The sequence below is a fragment of the Phymastichus coffea genome, unplaced genomic scaffold (genome assembly GCF_024137745.1).
Source record: "Phymastichus coffea isolate CEN01 unplaced genomic scaffold, Cenicafe_Pcof_1.1 PCOF00081, whole genome shotgun sequence".
NCBI lineage: Eukaryota > Metazoa > Arthropoda > Insecta > Hymenoptera > Eulophidae > Phymastichus > Phymastichus coffea.
Window position 1 is genome coordinate 225,927 of NW_026706892.1, and position 23,905 is coordinate 249,831.

At 32.7% G+C, this 23,905-nt stretch overlaps 1 protein-coding gene across 1 annotated transcript; it reads right to left on the bottom strand.

Moving 5' to 3' along the window:
• Nucleotides 1–3,166: 3,166 nt before the first annotated feature.
• LOC131668630 (ionotropic receptor 75a-like) lies at nucleotides 3,167–6,421 on the bottom strand. The gene is made up of 9 exons (XM_058942967.1): nucleotides 6,286–6,421; nucleotides 6,024–6,196; nucleotides 5,636–5,953; nucleotides 5,325–5,452; nucleotides 4,989–5,150; nucleotides 4,238–4,452; nucleotides 3,949–4,163; nucleotides 3,510–3,781; nucleotides 3,167–3,425 (listed from the first exon to the last, which is right to left on the bottom strand). The coding sequence occupies exons 1-9, from the start codon at nucleotides 6,419–6,421 to the stop codon at nucleotides 3,167–3,169; spliced, it is 1,878 nt and encodes a 625-aa protein (XP_058798950.1).
• Between the last annotated feature and the right edge of the window lie 17,484 nt (nucleotides 6,422–23,905).

Here is a 23,905-nt window from a genome sequence, read left to right on the forward strand (position 1 = left end):
TACTTGAATAGACCTGTCCACATGATCGTGCTGAAAGATCTTGGTAGTTATTGCTTGGGTGAGTCTTTTACTTGATAATAGATTTAAGGAAACCTGTAACTTATAAACTAGATTCATCTGTAGGGAGAATATGCCCCTACCTTCTACACATGGTTACAATTTTTTAAATAAAATTCATGAATCGTAATATAGTACTTTACATGACTTTATCAGTTATAAATAATCATTAAGTAACGCTGAAATATTTATTCAATAAAATTAGTACATGACGTCTTAAAATTAAATCGTTGTTTATGATCTTGAAAACGAATAGTTCGAAAATAGTGGTTAAAAATACTCATCATATTACATTGCACAGTGTATTACCAAATACGATGCTGCTGTATCAAAATTTGAAACGAGCGCTCTCCTAGGATTCATCAAAGGAATAACACTGTCCTTTCTTATCACTTCTTTTTCGATTTTGCTTCTCGCCAACCACGTCTTCTGTGAAACCGTCTCCTTGAAGAATGCCGAGTCGTCACAAATTCAAATCAACGGATAGTCCACTCTTGACAAAGATCAACGCCGTCATCGAAATAGCGAGGTTCATCATTTCTCGTCTAGATCAAAAGGGAGCGACAACGCAACAGCCTCGCGTCACGAGCCAACGTGTCATTGCACGCTAATATCGAGATACGTATCTCATGTCGAAGAGCTGTTATCAAACGGTTTAAAATTGTCGACAGTTAATGTGCTTAACATGATTGATACCGATATCGAATTCTTGCTCTAATAATTATGAATCTACTGTAAGACGAATGTATTGAAATTTTGAATTTAATTATACTCACGATATGTTAGCGAAAGATATGGATTTCGGAAATTGTAGTAGCGGTTTATATCTTCCATTTTTTATTTTAGTGTCAACATCGAGCTAGGAATTTTAATGAATTTATGCACCTGCATCCTTTCCTTAATATTTTATGAACGTTACAGTTTTTATGTACTACAAGAGTTGATCATAAAATTGCCTCTTTTGTTGGGATAATGAAAAATCAAATAGTTAAATATGTCTATAAAATAAAAATTCAAATATTTAAAAAATTTTAATTAAAAATTAATTACATAGACGTAAAGTAATTAATAAGTTAAATCATACATTGCCTACAAAATCGTTACCAAAACATTTTATGATACTAAAGCCATTGCTTCTACGGATACGCGTGTATGCCATTGACAAACAAAAGCATAAAAATCAGAAATTTATTTGATTCTAAATTAATCAACTATAAATCAATAGAATATAAAAATTTGTAGTACTTACATGGTAGATATTAATATTTATAATACTTATTGTATTAAATGTGCAAAAGTTATCTGTTTTAGATAGTTTCTTTAATATCAAAGAAACAAATAAAAAATTTTCTTGAAAATTATGTTTTATGTAATAATAGATAATGACAGAGCTTTTTATAGGTTTATTGCAGTGTTTATTTTATTATTTTGATTGGTTAATAAATGTCTGAGTAATATTTTTAATCACAAGTTTTACTCACGTCACGAGACCTTATCTTAACATTTATTTATATCTGAAAATTTTTTATAATTTTTTTTTTAATTTTTATAAATTTTTAGATCAATATATTTTTTGAATTCATTAAGTCTACGATTTTTAGATATATTAATATCGGTATAGATATTACCTGATTATGGATAGTACCAACTCTTATAAATGTTTCCGATTCATTTATTTTGTAGCTCGTTATATTCGATGTAAGTATGTTAAGCTATTGATTACAACAACTTGTAAATAAAGGAAGCCGTCACTTATATCGAAAAAGTAAACTAGATATTATAAGAAATATTCCCATAAATTAATAAATATTAGATTGAGATATTAATAAATTATTAAAATTATTACTAGGACGACTTTATATGTATCAAGTAAATTTACGAGATGCGCTAGCTTAGTGGATAAAATGCATAAAACGCAGGAATCTCGTGCAGGAGGCCTGGATTTAATCCTCGATGGGTATTTATGTTTTTCTTTTCAAAGAAGTATATGTGCCAAAACAAACCTCGCTAGTCTGGTGGATTGCAATCCGCTTTCTAAATATGTCTGTCATCAACCCTTTGAATATGTTTAATAAATGACAGACATTTTTCATATAATTTACAAGAAGTTAACAATTCAAAGTGTAAAATCAAATATTCCAAAATGTCGATAACTACATGTCAAAAACTATTCCAAGATCTACTTAAATGCAAGAATCTTTATAGATTCTTGGTGATTAAAACATCTTGTCTACACTTTAGTATTCTGTATTTCATTTTTTTATTTCTCGAAAATGAAAGCCTACTTCGAAAAGCATTGCAAATCTATAGTGTGTCAAATATAAAATTATTCAAATTATAACATTCAATTTTTAATTAATTAATTAAAAATATATTCCATATATGATTCATGACATATATTTAATATATGATTCAAGATATATATACCCATATCTCATCAGTTCGACAACGGTGCTACTCATTTTAACACCAAAACTGGCATACGTTAGTCTTATGAGGTGAATCTCCGTTAATTCACAGAGCTCGTGATTATCAAAATATTTATCAACAAAAGGATATGCAACATCAGAACTCGCATGATATGAAAATCTACCGTAATACATGACGATAATATATGAAATGATTATCGACACATAGTTACCGACATTTGGAATATGTAATTTTACATTTTGAGTTGTTAACTTCTTGTAAATTATATCAAAATCCTCTGTTATTTATTATGTATGACTTAACATTTTTCGAAAACTGTATCAGATATCTGTCAATAAAGGTACAATTTATTAATATTAAATATTACAATAAAATAAAGTTGTTCAATACATAATCGATTTCTCCTTAGATTTCAATTCAAATTTGTTACACCCAAATATATCGAAAAATTACTAAACTACATAAAAACATCTAAATATTATTTTTATTGTAAGTTGAGACAATTAAACATTGGATGTAAATTTATTACATTCCTTTCTGTATATTTAATACATTAATCTAATAACAGAGCTAATGTGTCATAATATATAATATGAAAAAACATTGTTACAAAAAAAACTAGGATATCATTCACAAATTGTTTTTTCATAAGTCTACTATTTACAAATATAATCCTTGATCACAAATATCCACGGTTGAAAAACGTTTTAGTTATAATTTTACGTTGACAAAATACTTTCTTATCAATTGAGAGCACTTCTGCAATTACTAAGAATATAGAAATAAGTAAGCCAATTAATAAAAGTATTAGGTGCGGTGCGAATTCGTAGATGTCAACGCTGGAGACAGTCAAAATATCTTTTCTACACTTTAGAGTTCTGTATTTCCATTTTTTTATATGTCGAAAGCGAATGCCTACTTCGGAGAGCCTTACAAATCTATAGTGTATTAATTTAAAAATTATTCAATTGTTAAATAAATTAATTAAAATTATATTTAATTTATATTCATGACATACTTACCCATATCTCATCAGTTCGACAATGGTGCTATTCATTTTAACACCAAAACTGGCATATGTTGGTCTTATGAGGTGAACTTCCATTAATTCGCAAAGCTCATGATTATCAAAGTATTTATCAACAAAAGGATATGCAACATCAGGACTCGTATGATATGCAAACCCACCGTGTTTCATAAGCTTTAAACCTTCTTCTGGAGGTACATAACGTTTATCTTCTGGCAAAACCGACCAACGCTTTTTATAGAACAATTTTGTCTCCCAGTCATCTCGCTAAATATAAATTATAATAATGTATCATTAAGAATTGCTTATTAATTTCTTTAATTAATTTATTATTAATTTCTTTAATTAATCTAAGAAATACATTATTTCCATAAACATAGAAGCAATCCTATTATATTTTTATAACTAAATACATCGGCACTTAAATCACTTACGGTAATATAAAAGAGAAACCAGGGTATAAATTCTGCACTAAATTGCAGTGGCAGCTTAGATAGTTCATTGAGAGAATCATTTATTTTAATAATTGGTTCGCTGAATCGAGCTGAAACTACACTAGTCGAATAATAATTGTAAATAAGTAAACCAAACATCGTTATAGAAAGAAAAGCGATCCTGATAGATATATACGTCATTTGAGCATTGGTACCTGTAAAAATGTATCAAGAATTATAAGGAAAAATGACAATATACAAGTTAGTTCGTGTTCTGTATAACCTATACCTTGTTGACAAATAGCTCCAACCATTAATATTGAAGATTGCGATATCCTCATCGATCTAGATTCTATCCAATCGAATTGAGATGCTAACGTCAGGATTGCAGTACCGGATCCCACGACCATCATAATTAAATACCAAACGTTACTATTGAATGGGCGAAAAATTTCTTTGAATTTTATTTTTTCAACTTGTGGATTGCGGAACAAGAAGCAAGTCCTAGATGCATTCGATGACATTTTAATTAATTTTCGATATTCTCTATGTGAGGATTCGACTTTAAACACACTCGGAAAATTAAGCATGTTCAAGATCTCGTCCCAGATATTTTTTATTGAACAATAAAATTCAATGCATGTGCGAAGAAGTGATTTTATCATCTTATGGCTTATAATTCTCCCTTTATTCGGACGGAAGCGTTCATATGAGACTGAAATTACTTTCTCGCACAAGTATCAAAATGTATTATTTCAACATGTTATAAAAAAATACTTTGACTATTGGTAACAAGCCAAATTTATTTTCTTAAAATGATTAATTTTGAAAACTAGAATATTTTTTCTTTTTAAAACAAACGCTATTTAATGTAAATTATTTAAAAAAAATATCAAATAAAAATCTTACTTTAGAATTACATTTCAATATCAGTAAAATAATGTCATAACTTATCGACAAACTATTACTTCAAAAAAAAATTTACAGTGTAAGGAAAATCTTTTGTGCTATAATATGTGCTGATAGCTATATTTACTAACCTAGTAGGAAATATTTCAGACACAAATTTAATCCATCGAGTTCTTGCAACGCTCATGATCATAACTATACCATTTATATCAGCGTCATTGTTAACTAATGATCTAACTAATGGCCCCATACGATCACTGGATTCCCATTTAGGTATTGATATACACTCCAACCTGCGATATGATTAATACATTGTACAGAAAAAGATGTTTAATTTCTTATTAGTTGGATAATGCAAGTTCTACAAATATCAGATCTGATATTATTGACTAATCAATTATATAGCCACATACAGAAAACCTAGGTATTCTTGTAAACGTTAAATTTTTCATTTTAGTTTTACAGACCTGAAGTTCAACAGCTGGGAAAGGTCTACTAACATATTGTATCCAAATTTAGCTGTGCTTTCTTTTTTAGCCGTCGAGTAAGATTGGAAATAATCTTCCACATTCATTCCTTCAGGTCTGTATACTGTCTGTAAATGATAAATTTCTATATATAGTTGATATATCATTATTATCAATCAAATCGATATTCAGTAATAATAAACTCTTTATTGTCTCGAAAGCATACATAAAAATATATATATAAAAATTATAAACTATAGCCTTATCTAAGTATGTGTACTTATTCATAAGAATAATAAAAAATAACTCACTTTAAAAAATGAAGCTTGTAATACTATACCATGCAAATTCAATCTCCTGAATAATTTTGATTGCGTTAAAATTATATTTAATTTGGTATCTATTTTCCAGTCCCCTGTAAGTGTAATATTTAAGGTTCCACCTTTATCTTTAGCTGCGTTGTATACATCGTATAGTTGGTAATATTCTCCATTCTCGGATGAAATCGCTATCACAAAATTTGTTGAAATTCCAAATGCTTCATCATTAATATTATCTGCAATGTAAGTAAGATCATATCCTATTATCAACCAATATCGAAGTTCATCATACATTCTATAATCTGTAGCCTGAAATTTAGAAAAGTAAATTACTTCTTTGTATTGCGTTGTTACAATATGTAGTCGATAATTAGCTTACTTCTAGAAGAATGGAATGGATTTCATCCCAGTTATAACAGCGTGTGTCTAAAATAATTCCAAGTTTGTAGAAATCGGCAAAACCAAAAAAATGTATTGTCGATCCATTAGTTATTTTACTCAATGCTGATGTAATACCTTTGATATTAAAATCTTTAACTAGCTGAGCATCATCTATATATTCAAATACAAAATATTACTATAAATGGATGTATAAAGTTTCATACATAAAAAGAATAATACTATTTAATCTCTTATAATACCTATTATACCATTACAAGAGTATCCTATTACACTAGATACTTTTTTATAGTAGAAGTAGTCAACAATTACGTTATTTGTAAAGTTGGCGTAGGCATATGTTATCAGTAAATAAATACATATGAATAAGCAGCGCATTTTTCACTGAAATATGACAACAGTAGAATATAACTGTCCTGAATACAATTAAAAATATATGTTAGGTTGGGTTGGGTTCATTCCTATGATTTCGGGTTATTTGTCTTTTGATGCAAATTAAATTCGTCAGATTAGCAGGTTTTTCTAAGAATTGATATTAAATAAAAATCACTGGCTAAATATCAACAAATTTCTTTAATTAACTCTCAGAAACTAACTTTGTTATGCTAAGAAATTTTATTTATATTTGAAAAACAAATAATTTGAAATTGCGACTAACTCAAAAAGCCGTAAAGTTTCGAGAATATATTATGTATTATTTAAAAATACAAAGGATTAAAAAATATATTTAATTTTTATGAAACAATTTTTACTAAGTTTGAAATGAATAGTTAGAGGATCATCAACATATCACAAACATAAAACGACGTTTTTGGTAATTGAGTAATATTCTGGAATAAATTTTTAACGAACCTGTCTATTATTACTATATAAATTTGCTTAATTGAAGAACGGTATTTTGTTTTTATTATCTAAAAATTTGTAAGTACGATGATCGCACAATAAAAATAAATGAAAAAGGGTTGGAATTGGAAAATAATGAATTGTTTATTCATAATATAAAAATGTATAAATAGATTTGTATAACATTGTAAGATCTACTTACCATGAATTATTAGAAACTGTATACTTATTGTTAAAAGTTGAAATGAAAAGGCTTGTTGATATTCTGGCTATTATTTATTTATATGTAAATAATGCTTGTTCGGAATAATACTGATTGCGAAAGCAATATACGTCGCAAGAGCACTTAGCAGCAGCGAAAAAAATGAATTATTTAAGAAATCAATGTTCAATGTTTATATAAATTATAGGTGATTTTCGTATACTGCAGTATGTATAGTGATACTTTATTAGCTAACAGTATCTGACATAGAAATAACCTTATTCTTTAAATACATCAGATGTAACATAATATAACATGTCATTAACCAATCAATACTATGTTCTTCTGTTAATATTTATATTAATACCGTTAAAACAAAACAAGTTTTCTGTTTTGAATATAAATAATATTCAATATAAACGTGTAAAGGAAGAGTCAGTTTCTCGAAATTAAAATCCGGCCCGCGATTCTATTTACTAAATTATTTGCGCGGGTAAAGGGAGGCTAAAATTCTTCAACTATTGAGTAACCTGCCGGGCGTGCAAGTTATAACGTTCGCGCGAATGTGAACTTGAAATGGAAAGGAGAGGAGACAACACGACAAAAACGTGGGAAATTTAAATATTAATAAAAGGAGTTTATTGTCGGTCATCCACAAAACAAGTTTAAAACAAAGATGCAGAAAGAAGAAAAAACGACAAGATTGATTTAGCGATACCGTGTCTCCAACAGCGAACGGTCGAGGTGGTGAGCCCGGAGAGAGATCAACCGTTGCCAGGTTTGGGCGATTCTGTCAAAAAGCTTCCAGTAGTTGACTTCAGACCTTACAATTTTCGTAAAGCGGGAGCGGAACTTGTGAAGTCTGAAGTCAACTGCTGGTAGCTTTTTGACAGAATCGTCCAACCCTGACCGTTGCGGATCGGCACGAATGTATGCTCGTGCAGCGGTGACCTCGAGTACCATAAAGTGCACAACCGTGGCACTAATACACACGCTTGGTAGATAGGAACTCTGATCGACGGTACTCGCGAAACATGTGCGTAATCACAGGAGATAAAGAGATAAAGAGAGAGAGAGAAGCTCACGCTGTCGATTTCGTTGCTGCTACTGCTTCTGTTGTTCCCGCTGCTGGTGCTGGATTTTCTGACCAGGTGGTAGCTGGTGATGCGCTGGTGAAACCGCTGTGAAGGTCGAAGGCGATCCGGTGCACCAAGCCAAAAGAAAAGAAGGCCAACTCCAATTGCGCAACGGTCAGCAGTGAGGGATTTCGCCCTCTCAAACAGCTACCTCCAGTCTAGCATTTTGCAAGAAAGAGAACGTGCGCACGACCAGATGCATGCGTGCACCCCGCACTGGCCCGCTAACGGTTGTCTGCGGATGCGCGCGCAGCGTGGCTCTCGTGTGAGCTCACTCGCTCCTGCGTTGAGCCACATATTCTCTCGCTTCCTTCTTCCCTTAGTCCCCATATCTCTCTCCCCACGCATGACTGCACCTTCACGGCCTGCCAAAATCCGTGTGCCACTTCTCACTCCCGGCTCTGCCAATCGTCACCTCAAATCAAAGCGAAATCGGGTATGAGTAGTGCGCTCACGCATGCATATATGTATCCAAACTGACGAGAGCGCGCACATAGATACCAAGAGGTAACCGGCGATAGGGGAATCACTGGCAAAGTGATTTTCCCCCGTCACAAATGGATTTAGGTTTTTCATCTTTTCATATACTTTTATAAAACACTAATGTATATAATAAAGTTATTATATATTAATACTGATGATACTCGGTGTTCGCGCCTTTTGTGCTCCTCATGTTAGACATGAGCGCTTTCCTTTTTTATATTAAGATATTTTTCCATTTTCTGTACGTCTCGCCACAGTTGCACGATGCTTGGCGGTCTGATGCACACTACGCTTTTATCTTAGATCGAAAAATGTGTGCGCCTTAGCCCACGTTTTGGCGTAAGACACATGTTGGGGGAAAACCTAAGACGTCAGCCTACGACGGGTTACGCCGTACCATAAAAAAAGGGTCAATACGTCGCAATCCAGGTAGCCCAGAGATATGCGGGACGCAGAGAGATTCTACATAGGACCCATAAGGACTCTACATAGCTCCATCTTCGCAGTTTTTTGATTGGCCCCTTTTCCGACGGGCCCAAAGGGTACGAATGAATACCGCAGGATGTTCGGGTGGAAAACTGCGAAGCGATCTTAATTCAATGACAGGGTCCGAGAGGAAAGTTCGCCACTGAGATTCGTGAACTCGGGTGTGTGTTCCTGCGAGTCGACTCTTTGAGAGTGTCGCTTAAGTTTGGCCGCGACAACGCAAACCCTTTAAGTGCGTGTAACTGTGCACCAGGTAGCAGTTCAACGACCACCAACATGCTTCGAGGACTAAGGACAGGACTGCTGTAATGGAGGATATCCTCCGGAGTGTCTCCAACCAATGCTTACACGACTCTACCAACTCAGGCGACGGCATAGTGAGAGCTGCTCCGTTCCCGAGACATCGGAGCTTACACCGTGCCTTTCCAACCGGAGACACTTTCCTTCTTTATGGTTTATGCGTATAACAGTACGGTAAGCGAGATTTCTATGAATGGTTATTCATAAGCGTCAACTTGTATTATTTAACTCACAACTGATTGCTTACTGAACTTGCGTTTTCATGTTTATTTTATCTTTACGATCATGATTCAATCAACCGTTTTACTCAACCGTAGTTAAGTGACTTTTTCCCACATATGATTAGGGTTTCTATGTTGGTTTACTACGAACCTGTTTATTTATTATTAATTAAGGTCTCTTGTTACATTAGTTCCGTGAGTTCTTATTTGCACGATCACACACCCTGTTGTATAAGTTACTCCTTGCCTTATAATAATTAATTTCACTTTATTAATTATATTCATTGCGACATTGTCATATTAAACTATATGTACTCCGTACATCTCGATAACAATATATTCTGTATTGCTATCTTGTGATTTCGCTCCATCGTAGAACAACTTCAGAAAATTTTGATCTACAACTATATCTATCATCATAGCAAATGACATCAAAGTTGATCGAAGAAGATGTACTTCCATTAATTCGCATATCTCACGATTGCTAAGTACACAAGACTTAAAACTCCATTTCGTTTTTTTGCAAAATTGAAAACGTTATATGCTTTTTTACATTTTTGGAAGATAATGCAATAAAAAATCAGTCAATATGCCAAATACTCGATCTTATAAAAAAAATTTAAAATGTTATTCTGTGTCGTCGTTTGTCTGTCAACGTATAGAAATTACCTAGAAAAGATACTTTTTGTACAACATGAAATTTGTTATACTGCATTTTGCAAAACAATAGAAAAATTAAAAATAAAACATCCTGAAAATTGAGGAGAGATATTGAAAAATTATTTTGTTAGAAAAATATAGAATAATTTTATTTAATTAAAATTTATGATTTCTTATTGACTAATAATACGTGCAACTATTACCAAATTGATTTATAATTCTTACTTTCGATAGTGACAAAATAAAAGAGTATCTCAGCAACCAATGGTCTTGAAACAGTCTATAGCCTGAGGATATTATAAGTTTCTAGCGGGTAACCTTATTTTTCTTACTTTAAAAGATTTCTTTAAACTTTTGAAGATTCAACATCAACAGCTTGGGCCCTGAAATATTATCCCCACATACGAACTAAATTCAAACGTTGAACTCTCAAAACCGAGATTACATAAACTTCGCTGTGAAAAACTTGCAGGGAAATTACTTTGCATACTTTATTCTCATCTTGCGACTCTCCTTTGACTTTGCCAATTTCATTTCCTCTTTGATAACAACGGTGGCAATCTGTTTATTTAATTAAACTTTTGACAAAAAGTAACTTGTTAAAACTCGCTTTTTCAAGATATTTAACCATAAATCTTTCAATTAACTTTTTATTTTTCTATACAGATGTTTATATAAATACACACACACGCGCGCGCGCACACACACACACATGGAAGTGATTAAAAAATAGCATTTTTGAATATTCCATCATGATGAACAAATCTTACGATCGATAAGTTCAAAATCTGTCTAAGTAATCTTTCAACTCCGTTAGTTATTGTTTAAATCCACTGACTGCTTTTTCTTTTCTTTTCATCTGTATTTACTCTTTACAAATTTTCTTCGTCCCGTGTACAACGAAGTTCTATCCGCAAGAAGTTTCATTTCTCCGATGTGCTCTAATCCTTGGGGATGCTTGAATCTTCACAAAACCACCGAAGAGGAGAGAGAGCGCGTGCAAAGTGGGAATGTGTTCTTCTACCTAGTGCACTTTTACGGTACTAGCTAGACAAATTAAGAACTTGATTACGTGCTTTCTACAAAGTTGTGATTGATTTTCGAAATCCGCACGTGACATCGTAAAGTTCAAACTAGGTAAGACGTTACATTAGCTTTTAAAAGTTTACTTTTTCTTTATTTAATTTTCATTAAACTTTATTTGGTACTAAAATTGGTTAACTCCATTTTGGTTAAGATACTGTATCGAAGAAAAAATTTTATATAAGTATATACGTAATTTAACATTACAGCACTTATTTTTATGCAAGAAGATAACACACGTCATATTTTAAATAAAAATTTAATGTATGAAAACTCAATCACTACGAAATCACTATCACATTTCGACAGTTCCATCTAAATGATTAAAACTACAGTAACAAGCTCTTGCATAATGTAACTATTGACGAATATAGATGAATTTTAATGCCTTTTACAGCTGATATGTATGTGTCAAATAAAATCTACGTTTTTAAGAAGGTAAAAAGTATTACATAGCGTAAAATAAAATTTCCATTATTACTGACATCTGTATCTATTTTTATTCAATTTCATAAACATTCCAGCTTCGTTAAATAATTAAAAAGACAATTTTTTCGCACCAACATTGTCGGCAAATTTTGAATTCTGCTAGTTTTCAAAACGCATTTTACGCTGGTTTGAAGCTCACCCGTCTATTTCACCAAAGTTGTATACGTCGCTTTTGAGAGCCGAACTATATGCTCTCGAAGTTCCCAACCGCTTATACAAAATTGATTTCCTTTGGTCCAGCACAGTAGCACTTTATTACGCGGGAAAACGCGAAAAACCAAGAAGTGATTGACCGTGGTCATTTCCGTAGCGTCTTGTATATTATTGGTTTATTTAATTAAATTTTTTAATGAAAGTTTCGTGTTCTTAGCAATCTTTTGCATCATTAAAACTATTTATATTTGGTGACAGGATGTTATTAGCTTATTAAGTTGAAATTAACTAAGCGACTTGTACTTTGTATGAAAATGCTTTTCAATGGTATATAGTACATGTGATTCAAGTGGAAAAAAGAAGAAGTGTTCTCAAGATATTTTATTGACAAGTATTGCAACATTCAAAATATTTTATTGACATGCATCTATATAACTAATAAAAATATTTTGGCTGTGCTCTGAGCAATAAACTGCGACGAGCGACACCGTAAAGCTCCAGCTGAGTACGCACGCAAACTCTCGGAAAAGGAAAAGCGAAGCTTTTCTGTCCTATTTCGGACAGAGAGGCGCCACTATAAGAACTCTAAAGAATATTGCTGAGGGTCGTTCCCTGCAAGCGATTCGTTAAACTTTATATAAAAGAGTTTTTCAATAAAAAATATATGTACGACTTTAGTTCGGAATATTAGAATTTTCACAAGAGTGGTAATCTGATCAATTAGTCATTTTATGTAGGGTATTATTTCTATAATTTTTCATCGTATTCTTCATGAAGTTAAATATTCTTTCCTTTTTCTCATACTGTTATCTTCAATTAATACTTCACTATCTGCTGTAAAAAGAAATGGATGGATTATTCACAAGAGTGGTAATCTGATCAATTAGTCATTTTATGTAGGGTATTATTTCTATAATTTTTCATCGTATTCTTCATGAAGTTAAATATTCTTTCCTTTTTCTCATACTGTTATCTTCAATTAATACTTCACTATCTGCTGTAAAAAGAAATGGATGGATTATTTTTGCCAAGTTTGGAAAGAATCTGCGCACGGATAAATTACTCTCCAAAATTAAAAGAAAATTACATGCAAATCATAGTGTTGCAGCCGTAAGTGAAGTGTATATATATAAATATTTTACAATTTGAAGCGCCGAATGGAGAATAAGTGACAAAGGGCGCAACTATGAATAATTTTGGGTGTCGCACTAAAGGTCATCAAGAAACTCCAACAACAAGCCACGCTAGAGCGAACTACTGTCGTCAGCGCGTGAAAAAGCCCTCTCTCGCTCTCTCACGCGCGCGCGTTTGTCAAGTCGAGTGCGTGTTCGTCATTAGCACCTTTGGTTTCTGCGGTAGTCGAGGCCCAGTAAAGTTCCTCGTTAGTCGAGCTCTCGCACTCACACACGCGCAAACACACAAGGCCTCTGGGGAAATTCTTCCTTTGCAAGCACTCGGTTACTCGTTGGCTGATGACTGGCTTTTACGCATGATTGCTCGGCTACAAAAACGCTTTGTTTGCAAATGTCACTGCTATTCCACTCATTTCTAGATAAACTTCTCAATCTTGAAGATCACCTATGACTATCTGCGAAAAAATTTCTTGACAATCCGATTTGAAAAGTTGAAAATAATCTTGCTCGCTTAATATTATTCCTTAGTTTCAGTTCTACTAGGGGAGCAATGAATTAAACTTTCAACAGCTCTTGATATCAGTTGGAGAAACTGTGGCTGCTAAAACGAATATCTTTTATAATATCTTTAAAAGTATATTTCGATAAAAGGTTTTGCGTGATATTCCTTGCGTAAAAAACATTGAAATAGTAAACAACTAATACAGTGTAAAAGTACTATTATTTCGATAAAAAGTTTTAAAATACACAATTACACAGTATGCACATGTTTTTTACAAAAATTTAGAGTACTCTTTTTTACATTTGTATAATGTATATGCAAACTACTGCAAATTAATGCAAATTATATGGTTCAGCTTAGATAAAAGATTTCGCTTCAGGTAATAATCATAATGTGTAGTTACAAATATAATCTAATGGTTTTTATTTTAAAAAAGTACTGTCAATCACTTGTCACTCGTTCAGTATTTTCTTCACAAAGCATTTTTTTAAATTAATTCTTACGAGTAAATAAATTTATATTTTTTAAACATTATTATTACTATTTGGCAAAGCTTCGAAGCAAAATTAATCTATTAGCATTAATTAGTTTATATATCCGTAGCCGGAGCATTCTAAACCCTTAAGCGTTTGCTCTAGAATTTCAGATGTTTGTTGTCAAAATATTGTTTATAGCAGAAAATGAAAAATGAGTCGAGTGAAATTACAAATTCAGTTTGACAAGCAGTCTACATATGATCAGCTTATGTTATCTTTAGCCTCGAGCGGAATATGAGGAAATTGAATATCTGATTGCGAAGAAAGCTCAAGTTAAAGGGAGGAAATATCGCCCGAAGCAAGGCAACTTACTAGAAATCAATCCGGAAAAACAGAATGATCAGATATATATTTTTAAAAAAGTATACTTTGAAAATTGAAACTTGGAAAATAAAGCAATAACAAACCATTGTTGAACATAAAAAAGAATATAGTGACAAGGAAAGTTCTTCGAGTCTTGTGCAAACTATATGAGAAAAGTGAAAAAAGACTACCTTGAAATTTGAATGTTCTCATGGAACACAAAAGGAAAATACGTTTTTGGAAAATGTTTTACGACTCTCAAGGGTGCTTAAGACGTCAGTTTGTAAAAGCGACGTACAAAAAGAGCGGACGGAAAGGGGCGAGCGAGTGCAAATGAATAATGGGGGCAGATTCTTTATGCGCGGGAAAGTGAAGAATAGCGCGCGTTTTGCCCGGAATTAGGACACTTTTTAACACGCTTCAGGCCAATTGGTCTCGTTGAAAGAAAGTAATTGAAGAAACTCTACCGATTAGAGACGACATCATATTATTGGTTACTCGAAATCATAAATTTCAAATAAATTTCATTAAATTTTAAATAAATATTTGGCTAATTAAATAATAAATCATATGAAAAATATTTTCTTTTCAATTTTAATATATTATTAGGATTTAACAAATCTGTTAAATTACCACAATAAAAACTTATATTCTATTCACAATAAAACACAAGTAAGCAGTATAACAGTTTTTCTTACAAACAAATAGTTTCGTATATTATTATGTAATAGAAGTAGAGTATAATTACAAATATACTGATTTAACATCAATTTTTAATATAAATTGTGAGTTTATATTTGATAGCGTTGCTCTCTTTGTCTCGATTTAGTCGGCATAATTAGTTTTTAAGTAAATTATTAAATAAGTTAACACTAAGATTGAAATTATCTAAATGATTCAGGAAAATTTTACGAAATTAATTTTACGAAATTTAAAAAAAAAAACTCATAAATGGATCTTTAGACTCCCATTCTGAAGATTGATAATGGCCATTGAGTAAAATAGGTGACAAACTTTAAAAGAGCAATAAATGTATAATAAATGGTATCTTGGTCGTGGAAGAAAATAAAAGCTTAAGGGTGATTACTGGACAAACGAAATTTGAGACAAATAAGACAAATAAGGGTCTGAATTCCTTAAATACCGTGACTTCTTTCGCTCAAGAGCTCAATTGCGATAAGAAAAGGCTATCGGGGCTTTTCGTGCAATCATGTAGGATTAATCGAGTTTTATTCAGTTTGCGTGACGCTTTCATTCTTAAGTGCGTGGCTATAATCGAGTTTTTTTTTCATATACACATTAAAAAAAATTAATTTTGTTTAAAATAAAATTAGCTCTTTGAGATTTAAATTCTTACACGTACCATTGCTTTTTTACTTTTTTTAGAATTTTTGATTGCTTGTTAAACGACTTTACATGAAAATAAGTTATTCCAACAATAGAGTATTGTAACATCAATATAACACAGTATTTCAAACTCTGTTACTGTTTAGAAAATACGACAAACAGACTATGTAAAAGCTTCACCCAGTATTCTCTCACAGTTATAGCAGCAAGCGTATAGTACCAAACTTTCGAAGCGTAAACAATTGCAACTTTACTTTAGTAGATATTTTCCCTAAAATTGAAAAAATACTTAAAACTTATGAGGCCCGTCGACGTCATTGTCGTCGTCGTCAACGTCGTCGTTGGGCGATTCGGTTGGACGCAAACTGACGTGGCGTAGTGCAATTAAACACTGCACGCCACCGGGCAAATTGGAAACTACGAGCGTAATCAACTATGAATAAACTATGCGGATCCGCCGGGAATTTCGATGCAAAGACCATGTCTGCCTAGACCAAAATACCTGGGCCGTTTCATGCTCTTGTAACAAAGGGAAACAAAATATTTGATCCAATTTTCGGCGAAAATAGAATTCTATGCGGTTTTTAATTATTTACGTTGCTCAAAATACTTCAGGTCTCATGGATATTGATAATTATAAAATAACTTTAGAATTTTAGATGTCTAGAATAATATAAGTAGTAAGACACGAATTTAGTCAGACATTAGCATTAATTTACTTACAATCAATTATTGATAGGCAATTATAACTCTACGGAATTTTTTTAAATCGATTTTTTTCATTAATAACAATTAAAAAAAGCAATTTCTCATCTTGCTCTTCTTAAGGAACAAGAAAGCATTTCATTTTCTAATTCAACTTTTATGAATGTTCTTATGTAAATTATGTTTCTATTGTACGGTTGCAGGCAGATAAACAATCTTATTATCAACCAAAAGAATATTGATAATTAAATCTGTCACTGATGAAATGTATTTGAAGTCAATTAATTGAATCCTATCTTTTCTCAATTGCATATCAGTATATTTGAATACATTCGAACGTTATATATTAAGCATTACTTATATTACTAAGCAAGTTGTTGAATTTCATCTAAAATAATGAGATATTTTCGTACTTTTATTTCAATTGTCTGCTACTAAATAAATTGATTCAATTAAGGTATGCTAATATTTCATTCTTACTTCACATTATTGTCAGTATCCAACGAAAATTGATATGACATTATTCCATGCGTTTCTTTGTTCAAAATTCGCCAAACGTACTTATATTGCAATCAACTTTGAAATAAAGGTTTCTAGTTACCCCTTAACATATGATAAATAGTCGTCACCCATTACTTAATAATACAAAAATTAAATTCATTCTAAATAATATTGCTTCAAAATACGTTCTCATTATTGATCGAAGAAACAAACACCTAAAAGAGAAAGAGAGAGAGAAAGAGAGGGAAAGAGAGAGAGAGAGAGAGAAACAGAGAGAGAGAGAGAGAGGGAGAGACGGAGAAAGAGGGGGAGGGGGCGAAAAAAAGATAAACTTGGTTTTAGCAGCGCATGTTCGGATAATTTAGTCTCCAAGAGAAAAAAAATAATCCTCGAAAGGAAGAGAAATACTTTTTGCTGCTCGTCTTAATAGCCTTCGGGAAAGCAGAATCGATCTGCTTTCCCGAATTACCACTTACCAACAGGGGCAAGGGGGAGTATAAATAACGATGCTCGATTTAATCTCAGCCTCGTCTCGAGAAATCGGGACGATAAGTCTCACCTTCGATTTCTTACTGCTCGAAAATGTGAGTAAACTGTCTGACAGAGATGGAAAGAACGAAGAAAATAGAAAGGTACGAAAGAAGAGATATAACAATGGAAGGAAAAGAGAAAGAAAAGAAGACAACTACAACTAATTAAGCATAGGCAATTCGTTTATTGATGTAATATAGTTCGCATAAACAATCATTTAATATTAATTTTTATTTAGTACAATCGACTAACTGCTAATTTATGTAACAAATTTTTCCGAGTATATTAATTCAATTGTACTTGTGGATTGACAGGTATCCTGAATGCGATTGTTGCATCGATAAATTTTAATCACCTCTGCTTTGATAAATTATGAAATTGCATTTCGTAAACTAATATGAATTTGCATTTGAACGAATGCTTTTTCGATAAACAGATACAGCATCAGCTTAGTACAATAAATCAAGTATTTTTAAACTTCAGCAGCACATGACACCACGAGGAAACAGAATTTAAAAAAATGAGTTGCTAGTACAGTAACCCAAGATAAATTAACTCAGTGAATAAAGGTGGAAAGCAATGCCTAGAAAATCATTTCTCTCTCAAGCTTATTTCATTCTCGTTTGCGACTTAAAAAAACTTTCTAAAGCTTCGTTCTTTCTTCATTTCTCAGAACCCGCCCGACGTTGTCCTAGTATGTCTTCCGGTATCACAATAACAGTATGATAAATGAGAATGCTTTGCACGCGGACTGGCGTCACGCTTGCAAGTAAGGTGAAGTTTACTGAACTGCCATCCCGTCTATGAATTACGTTTACAGACAGTTAAACATGCAGTGCTTTCGATAACGATGATTATATGTAAGTTACATTTCTACTGCAGTTATTTTGTGTTATATTGAAGCTAGTAATGGTATGGGATTATTATATTAGAGATACCAAAGTTTTAATTATTAAATTTTATATTATGTTAGGCTCCTGCACTCATTAAAAAGTAATGTGCTACCAAAATATCATATCATCTCAATTGCTGTAATTATGATCTTTTACACAACATAGCAACATAAAACCGGATTAATGATTCTATAGATAATAATAACTTTATATGTTGACTAACTGCTAATTTTTCTTATTCAATTTTAGGTAAACTTCTACATAGTTATACTTTATGTAGTATAAGTCCAATCTATAGAATAATATCAAATATATTTTTGCTGTAGAGTTTTACATAAAATGGATGCGAAACGGATTGTTTTTATAACGGATAAAAATGAGTTAGCCATTAATACAATTGTATACATCAAAGAAAACAAAGTAACAAATAAAGTTAATTAAAACATTGAATGTTTTTATAAGTGATAAAAATTTAATGTTCATCTTTATGTTTACCGTTTTCACGAAATCCAAATAACATTTCATCGTAATTCTATCAAATTTTAGTTGCAACCAAATAAATAATTAGGTTATCAAACTTAAATATATAACAAAGTATATTATCCTCTATTAATATTTTTATAAGTTGAAGATACTTTAATATAGCGAGTACCCCATATATCATTTTACAAAATAATATATCTCTTTGAATAAACTCCATTTTTGTCTTCATGCAAATAGTATATTAGATAAATATATTAGATAAATAGTATATTAGAGGTGGTATATCTTCAATATTTTTATACGTCTATAAAATTGCTTGAATTAGTATTCAAAAATTCATCCTTGCTGTAATAAATACAGTGAAATATAAGATATCATTGATTTAGTGGCCTATAGTTAATGTTAAGATTACACTGACTAATTCGTTAGAAAAAATGTTGAAATCATTGAAAAGCTGTCAACAAATACAGATTTTACTAAAAGTATTAATTACTAAGAAATTATTTATTTTTATTAGGCTAACAATCACTAATAATCATTCAAATTTATGTACACTTCTAACTTATTGATACTAGAACATGATAAGGATTTTATAAATAATCGAAATCATATTTATTTGAAACTACAAAACTACTGCACTATCATTACTCCACATGATTTGTATTTTCTCTCAACCAGGAATCCATAGTCCAAGTCAATTGTAACTTCTATTGTGAACGACCTTCTTAGAATTCCAACTAAACTCATTCGCTCGAAGTTTTCCAGTTTATTGTTGGTGTTTTCTTTTTCTTCGTAAAGTTCAATTGTTTACGCTTTCCACAAAAGGTTTGATCATGAATATTCATTTTTCTTACTTGTATTCTAAATGGGCTATCACAAGAAATAGCTCGGCAAATTAACTCGGACAATTTCAATTATTCGACAAACAAAAGTTCCACTCACTCGCGTTAAAGTGCATCTTAAAATTCTCAGAAATTCAGTTCCTCGTTAAAAAAGCATTTTCGCGATAGAAACTTGGAAGCACAATGGTAGGATAAGCAAAGTGGTTAAAAAATGGATATCTTTAAAACAGATAGCCGATGATTGTTCGGTAGTCCTTTATATTAGTAGGAATAGTGCAATACGATCAGACGTTGACAAAAAAATTGTTTGTACTTTCAAAAATAAAATATAATCAGTAATTAACCATTTCTGAATTATAGAAATACGACATATTTTAAACTCAAAGTCAACGGAGTGAAAAACAAAGTGAGTACAATAAAAAGAGAAGACATAGACATAATTCGACAAAGCATTGAAGATCAAGATCATCTTAACTTCAACTTTCACTGAGAGTTGAAAATAATGCGGCTAAAAACCCAGAAATATAGTTAGCCCGACAAACTCATGAAAATAGTTAAACAAAACATGACGATCGAGGGACAGAACTAAACGCAACAAAGTGGAGAGGTGAGAGTACTGACTATCTAGTCATCAAGTAGTAGGTGGAAAATAACAACTCATGGATTGAAAACCATAGAAGCGTATATATATATTCGCACACATAGAAAATTGCAAGCAATACTCTAGTGCTCCAAAAAAACAAATTTTAAAAATCCTATTTTGTCGAGTTTAAACCCTGGAAAGAGACAGAGAGACTATATTTATATACGTTCGTCTTAACACGCTGGATAATGAACAGGAAGGGTGAACGGAAAATTCCAACGAGCTTTTACTCTCCTCCTTTTTTTGATGTTTAATTGCCACACTTGCCGAAACACGAACGCGCGCTCGCGAGAAGCTGCACAATCAATTGCACGTCCACGTCTGCCGATCATTAATTAAAAACGTTATAGCTGATCTGCTCCTAATTTTTAGCTTACTTCGTTGCAAGCTTAACCATACGAAAGGATAAACGGTAGCATATATCGTTCGAATTGATTGAACTTGCGATATTAAAGTTTGCAACCGTATCGACCGATTAGACAGCAATCTTTAACAAGTTGGAAATATCTGTTCTGACCTAACAGATTTTCAATGCATAAAGTTTTATTCTCGTTATAAGAGAAAATGCGCTTACCGAAAACACTCGTTCGCAAGAGTAACCGAAAAAAGAAGTCTTCGAGCATAAAAAAGGCTGGCGGTACGCTCGCCGAAGAGTTAACGATTGTCACGAAAAGCCAAAAGCATAATACCAACAATCCCTAGAATAAGGTGGAAAATATAACGCGCCCGTGCACGGTAAAATTCCAGCCGGCGTTGTGCAAACACACGCCCACAAGCGCGCGAAGGGAAAAAGAGAAAAAGCGAGAAACCGTGTGCGCTATACTATTGCCGCCGTTGCTGGTGGTTTTGTTGGCGGCCACGTGTAAGCAGGTGCGATATTGTGCTTTTGCGCGCATGTAGGTCGTCGTCGTTTCTCTCTCTCTCTCTCTCTCTCTTCCCCTCTTTCTGATGTATATTATGCGACAACGCGCGATGTCAGCCGCATTACCACTACAGCTGTGCTTAGGATTTTCTTTTTTCTTTTTTTCATATGCAAACGAGAGAAGTAACTTTTTCTCACTCTTCAAAATATTCTATTAAGCAATGCTCTCTACTATCATCATTATCGTGCGTATGTGAACGTGAAGTATTACTACTACTGGTGGGTAAATTGAGTAACATAAATATTTGTATATACGTTATTTTGTTTGCTCGGTAGGATGTCGATCGATCGAGAATTTCTAAGCTTTGATATTTCGATGGTTCTTGTAGTGTGTTCCTTGACGCTATATTTGAGGAAAGATATCCTAAACTGAGTTTAAGATATTTATATCATTAGTTTCATTTTAGAAAAAAAGAATAATTTAATTGAGTCACCTCAACTAATAACTACACAGTGAATGATTAATAAATTGCGGAGCATTTTATTCTACAATCTAACCGCTCTTGACTTTTCTAGTTTAGAGTTATTTGCATTTTAAATGTTCGGAAGCTCAGATTCAAATTTCGTAACTCTTCAGAACTCCGAAAATAAGATATTAGTGATTGAAAGTAATATGTGATCTTGTGGAAACCGAATTTTTTACTGCATTCAAAAATAAAACAATTCTGAGGTAAGTTAAAAATGATTCCAGAACCATATCCGATTGCAAAAGTATTATTCGGAGCTTGAGAGAACAAAAAGTAAATGAATTGGATTAAGAATATTTCAAAACACGGAGATGAAACACTCCAATCGAAACATTTTTTCAATTGACTAGATCCGTACTCACTGTACTCCTTTAATTCAATCACATTAAAGTTAGTACATTTATTTAGTTCCTTAAATAAATGAATTGAAATTCGAACCGACGAACTCATCGTCTCATTTTAAATAAAAAATATACTCCAGCTGAATTATAACAAGTGAATATTATATTTTATATAAAAACTTGGAAACTGTCACAGCTTGTGCATTTCAACAAGGCTTTTGGTAAATAATCGCGTGCGCGTAGTCGATGCACACTATACAATGCGGGTGTGAATTATTTATCGTGGGAGATGTTGAAAGCACAGAGAGCGAGGGGGAGAGTTAGTGGTCCCCCATAAATTCAGCAGTAGAGAGAGAGAGAGAGAGAGAGAGAGAGAGAGAGAGAGAGAGAGAGAGAGAGAGAGAAGGGAAGAGCGGCTCGCTTCACATGGACACAAAGGTATATCGGCTACACCTCCACCTCTTTTCCTACTTCCTTCTCCTCTCTCCTGCGGGACTCCCAACCCTCTTCTAATTGAGTTTTGATATGGTGATTAATACGTCGGGTATTAGAAGGAAATCGATTGTTTATGCGAGCCAGGCATACACGCCGCCACGCGTGATGGCTTATTTTTGTTAATGAAATTTTTATTGGCTTACCCTCAAATTCCGCTACTTATGATAGATTGTTTTACCATGTAATGTCACTTATTGATCGTACTTTCATCTTAATTACAGCGTGAAGTACCAATGCTGACGATATTTTCGTGACCTTGATACCTACTTCAAAGCAATTCCAACATAGCTATAATAAGAAATACAGGTTATTCGAATGACGCAGGAAGGTAATTTGCTGTCCATAAATGAACAGAATTGAATGAATCGGTATTAGCGTGAAATTTAATTGACGATACAGCTATGAAATAATAGGTCACGATATAGAAATAATACTTCGACGAACCTTGAAAAATCATTGATTTCTTCTACTATTTTTACGTTCAAGGACCGCTCCTGTATACTCAAAATGCTATGAAACATCCATCAACACAACCTGACAAAGCAATGTCTAAGAGAACCGCTGAGAAAAATTAAGAATTTTTAATGCTGAGACAGCAAAAAAAAAGAAGGAGTGGCAGAAAAAAATGTAATAAGCAAAAGATCGGGCGATGTCGTCGTATGATGATGCGACATTCTTCCTTCAGCGGATTAAATATACGCTATCATAAAAAAGAACGAAGGCTATCAAAAGCAGCACAGCAGGCTAGCTAATATCGCGGTGATTTGCATACTTTTAACCTTAACATATCGACGTCGCTTATTGGTCTTGATGGATTCAATCGCTGGGAAACTTTTCCGAATAGCTATCGCATATAGCAATTTCATTTGACAGATGAGAGGTTCTTCTCTCTGTGACGTAGATAAAAAAAAAGGAGAGACTGTCTTTTAACAACTTAGACCTTAGGGACACACACACGTACACAGACTAGCGTCTTAACGACCCTCGTCAAACGAGGGTCAAAGAATCACTTTTGTTCCGAACGTCCAACGGTAAATAAAGTGGATAAGCACGCCTCAGCCAGAGGGAAACAGACGGAGTTAGCACTATGCTATACTTGCATCCGCTTTCGCAAAATGACTGTAATTCAATTGTACAGCAGAGGAGAGAGAGAAAGAGAGAG

What these genes read in the sequence shown, in the direction of transcription:
- LOC131668630 (XM_058942967.1), bottom strand. Translation starts at nt 6,421, where the DNA reads ATGCGCTGCTTATTCATATGTATTTATTTACTGATAACATATGCCTAC. An exon ending in TCCCAGCTGTTGAACTTCAG is followed by an intron (nt 5,151 to 5,324) that starts GTCTGTAAAACT and finishes ATCATATCGCAG; the next exon opens with GTTGGAGTGTATATCAATAC. An exon ending in TCTGAAATATTTCCTACTAG is followed by an intron (nt 4,453 to 4,988) that starts GTTAGTAAATAT and finishes GAATGCATCTAG; the next exon opens with GACTTGCTTCTTGTTCCGCA.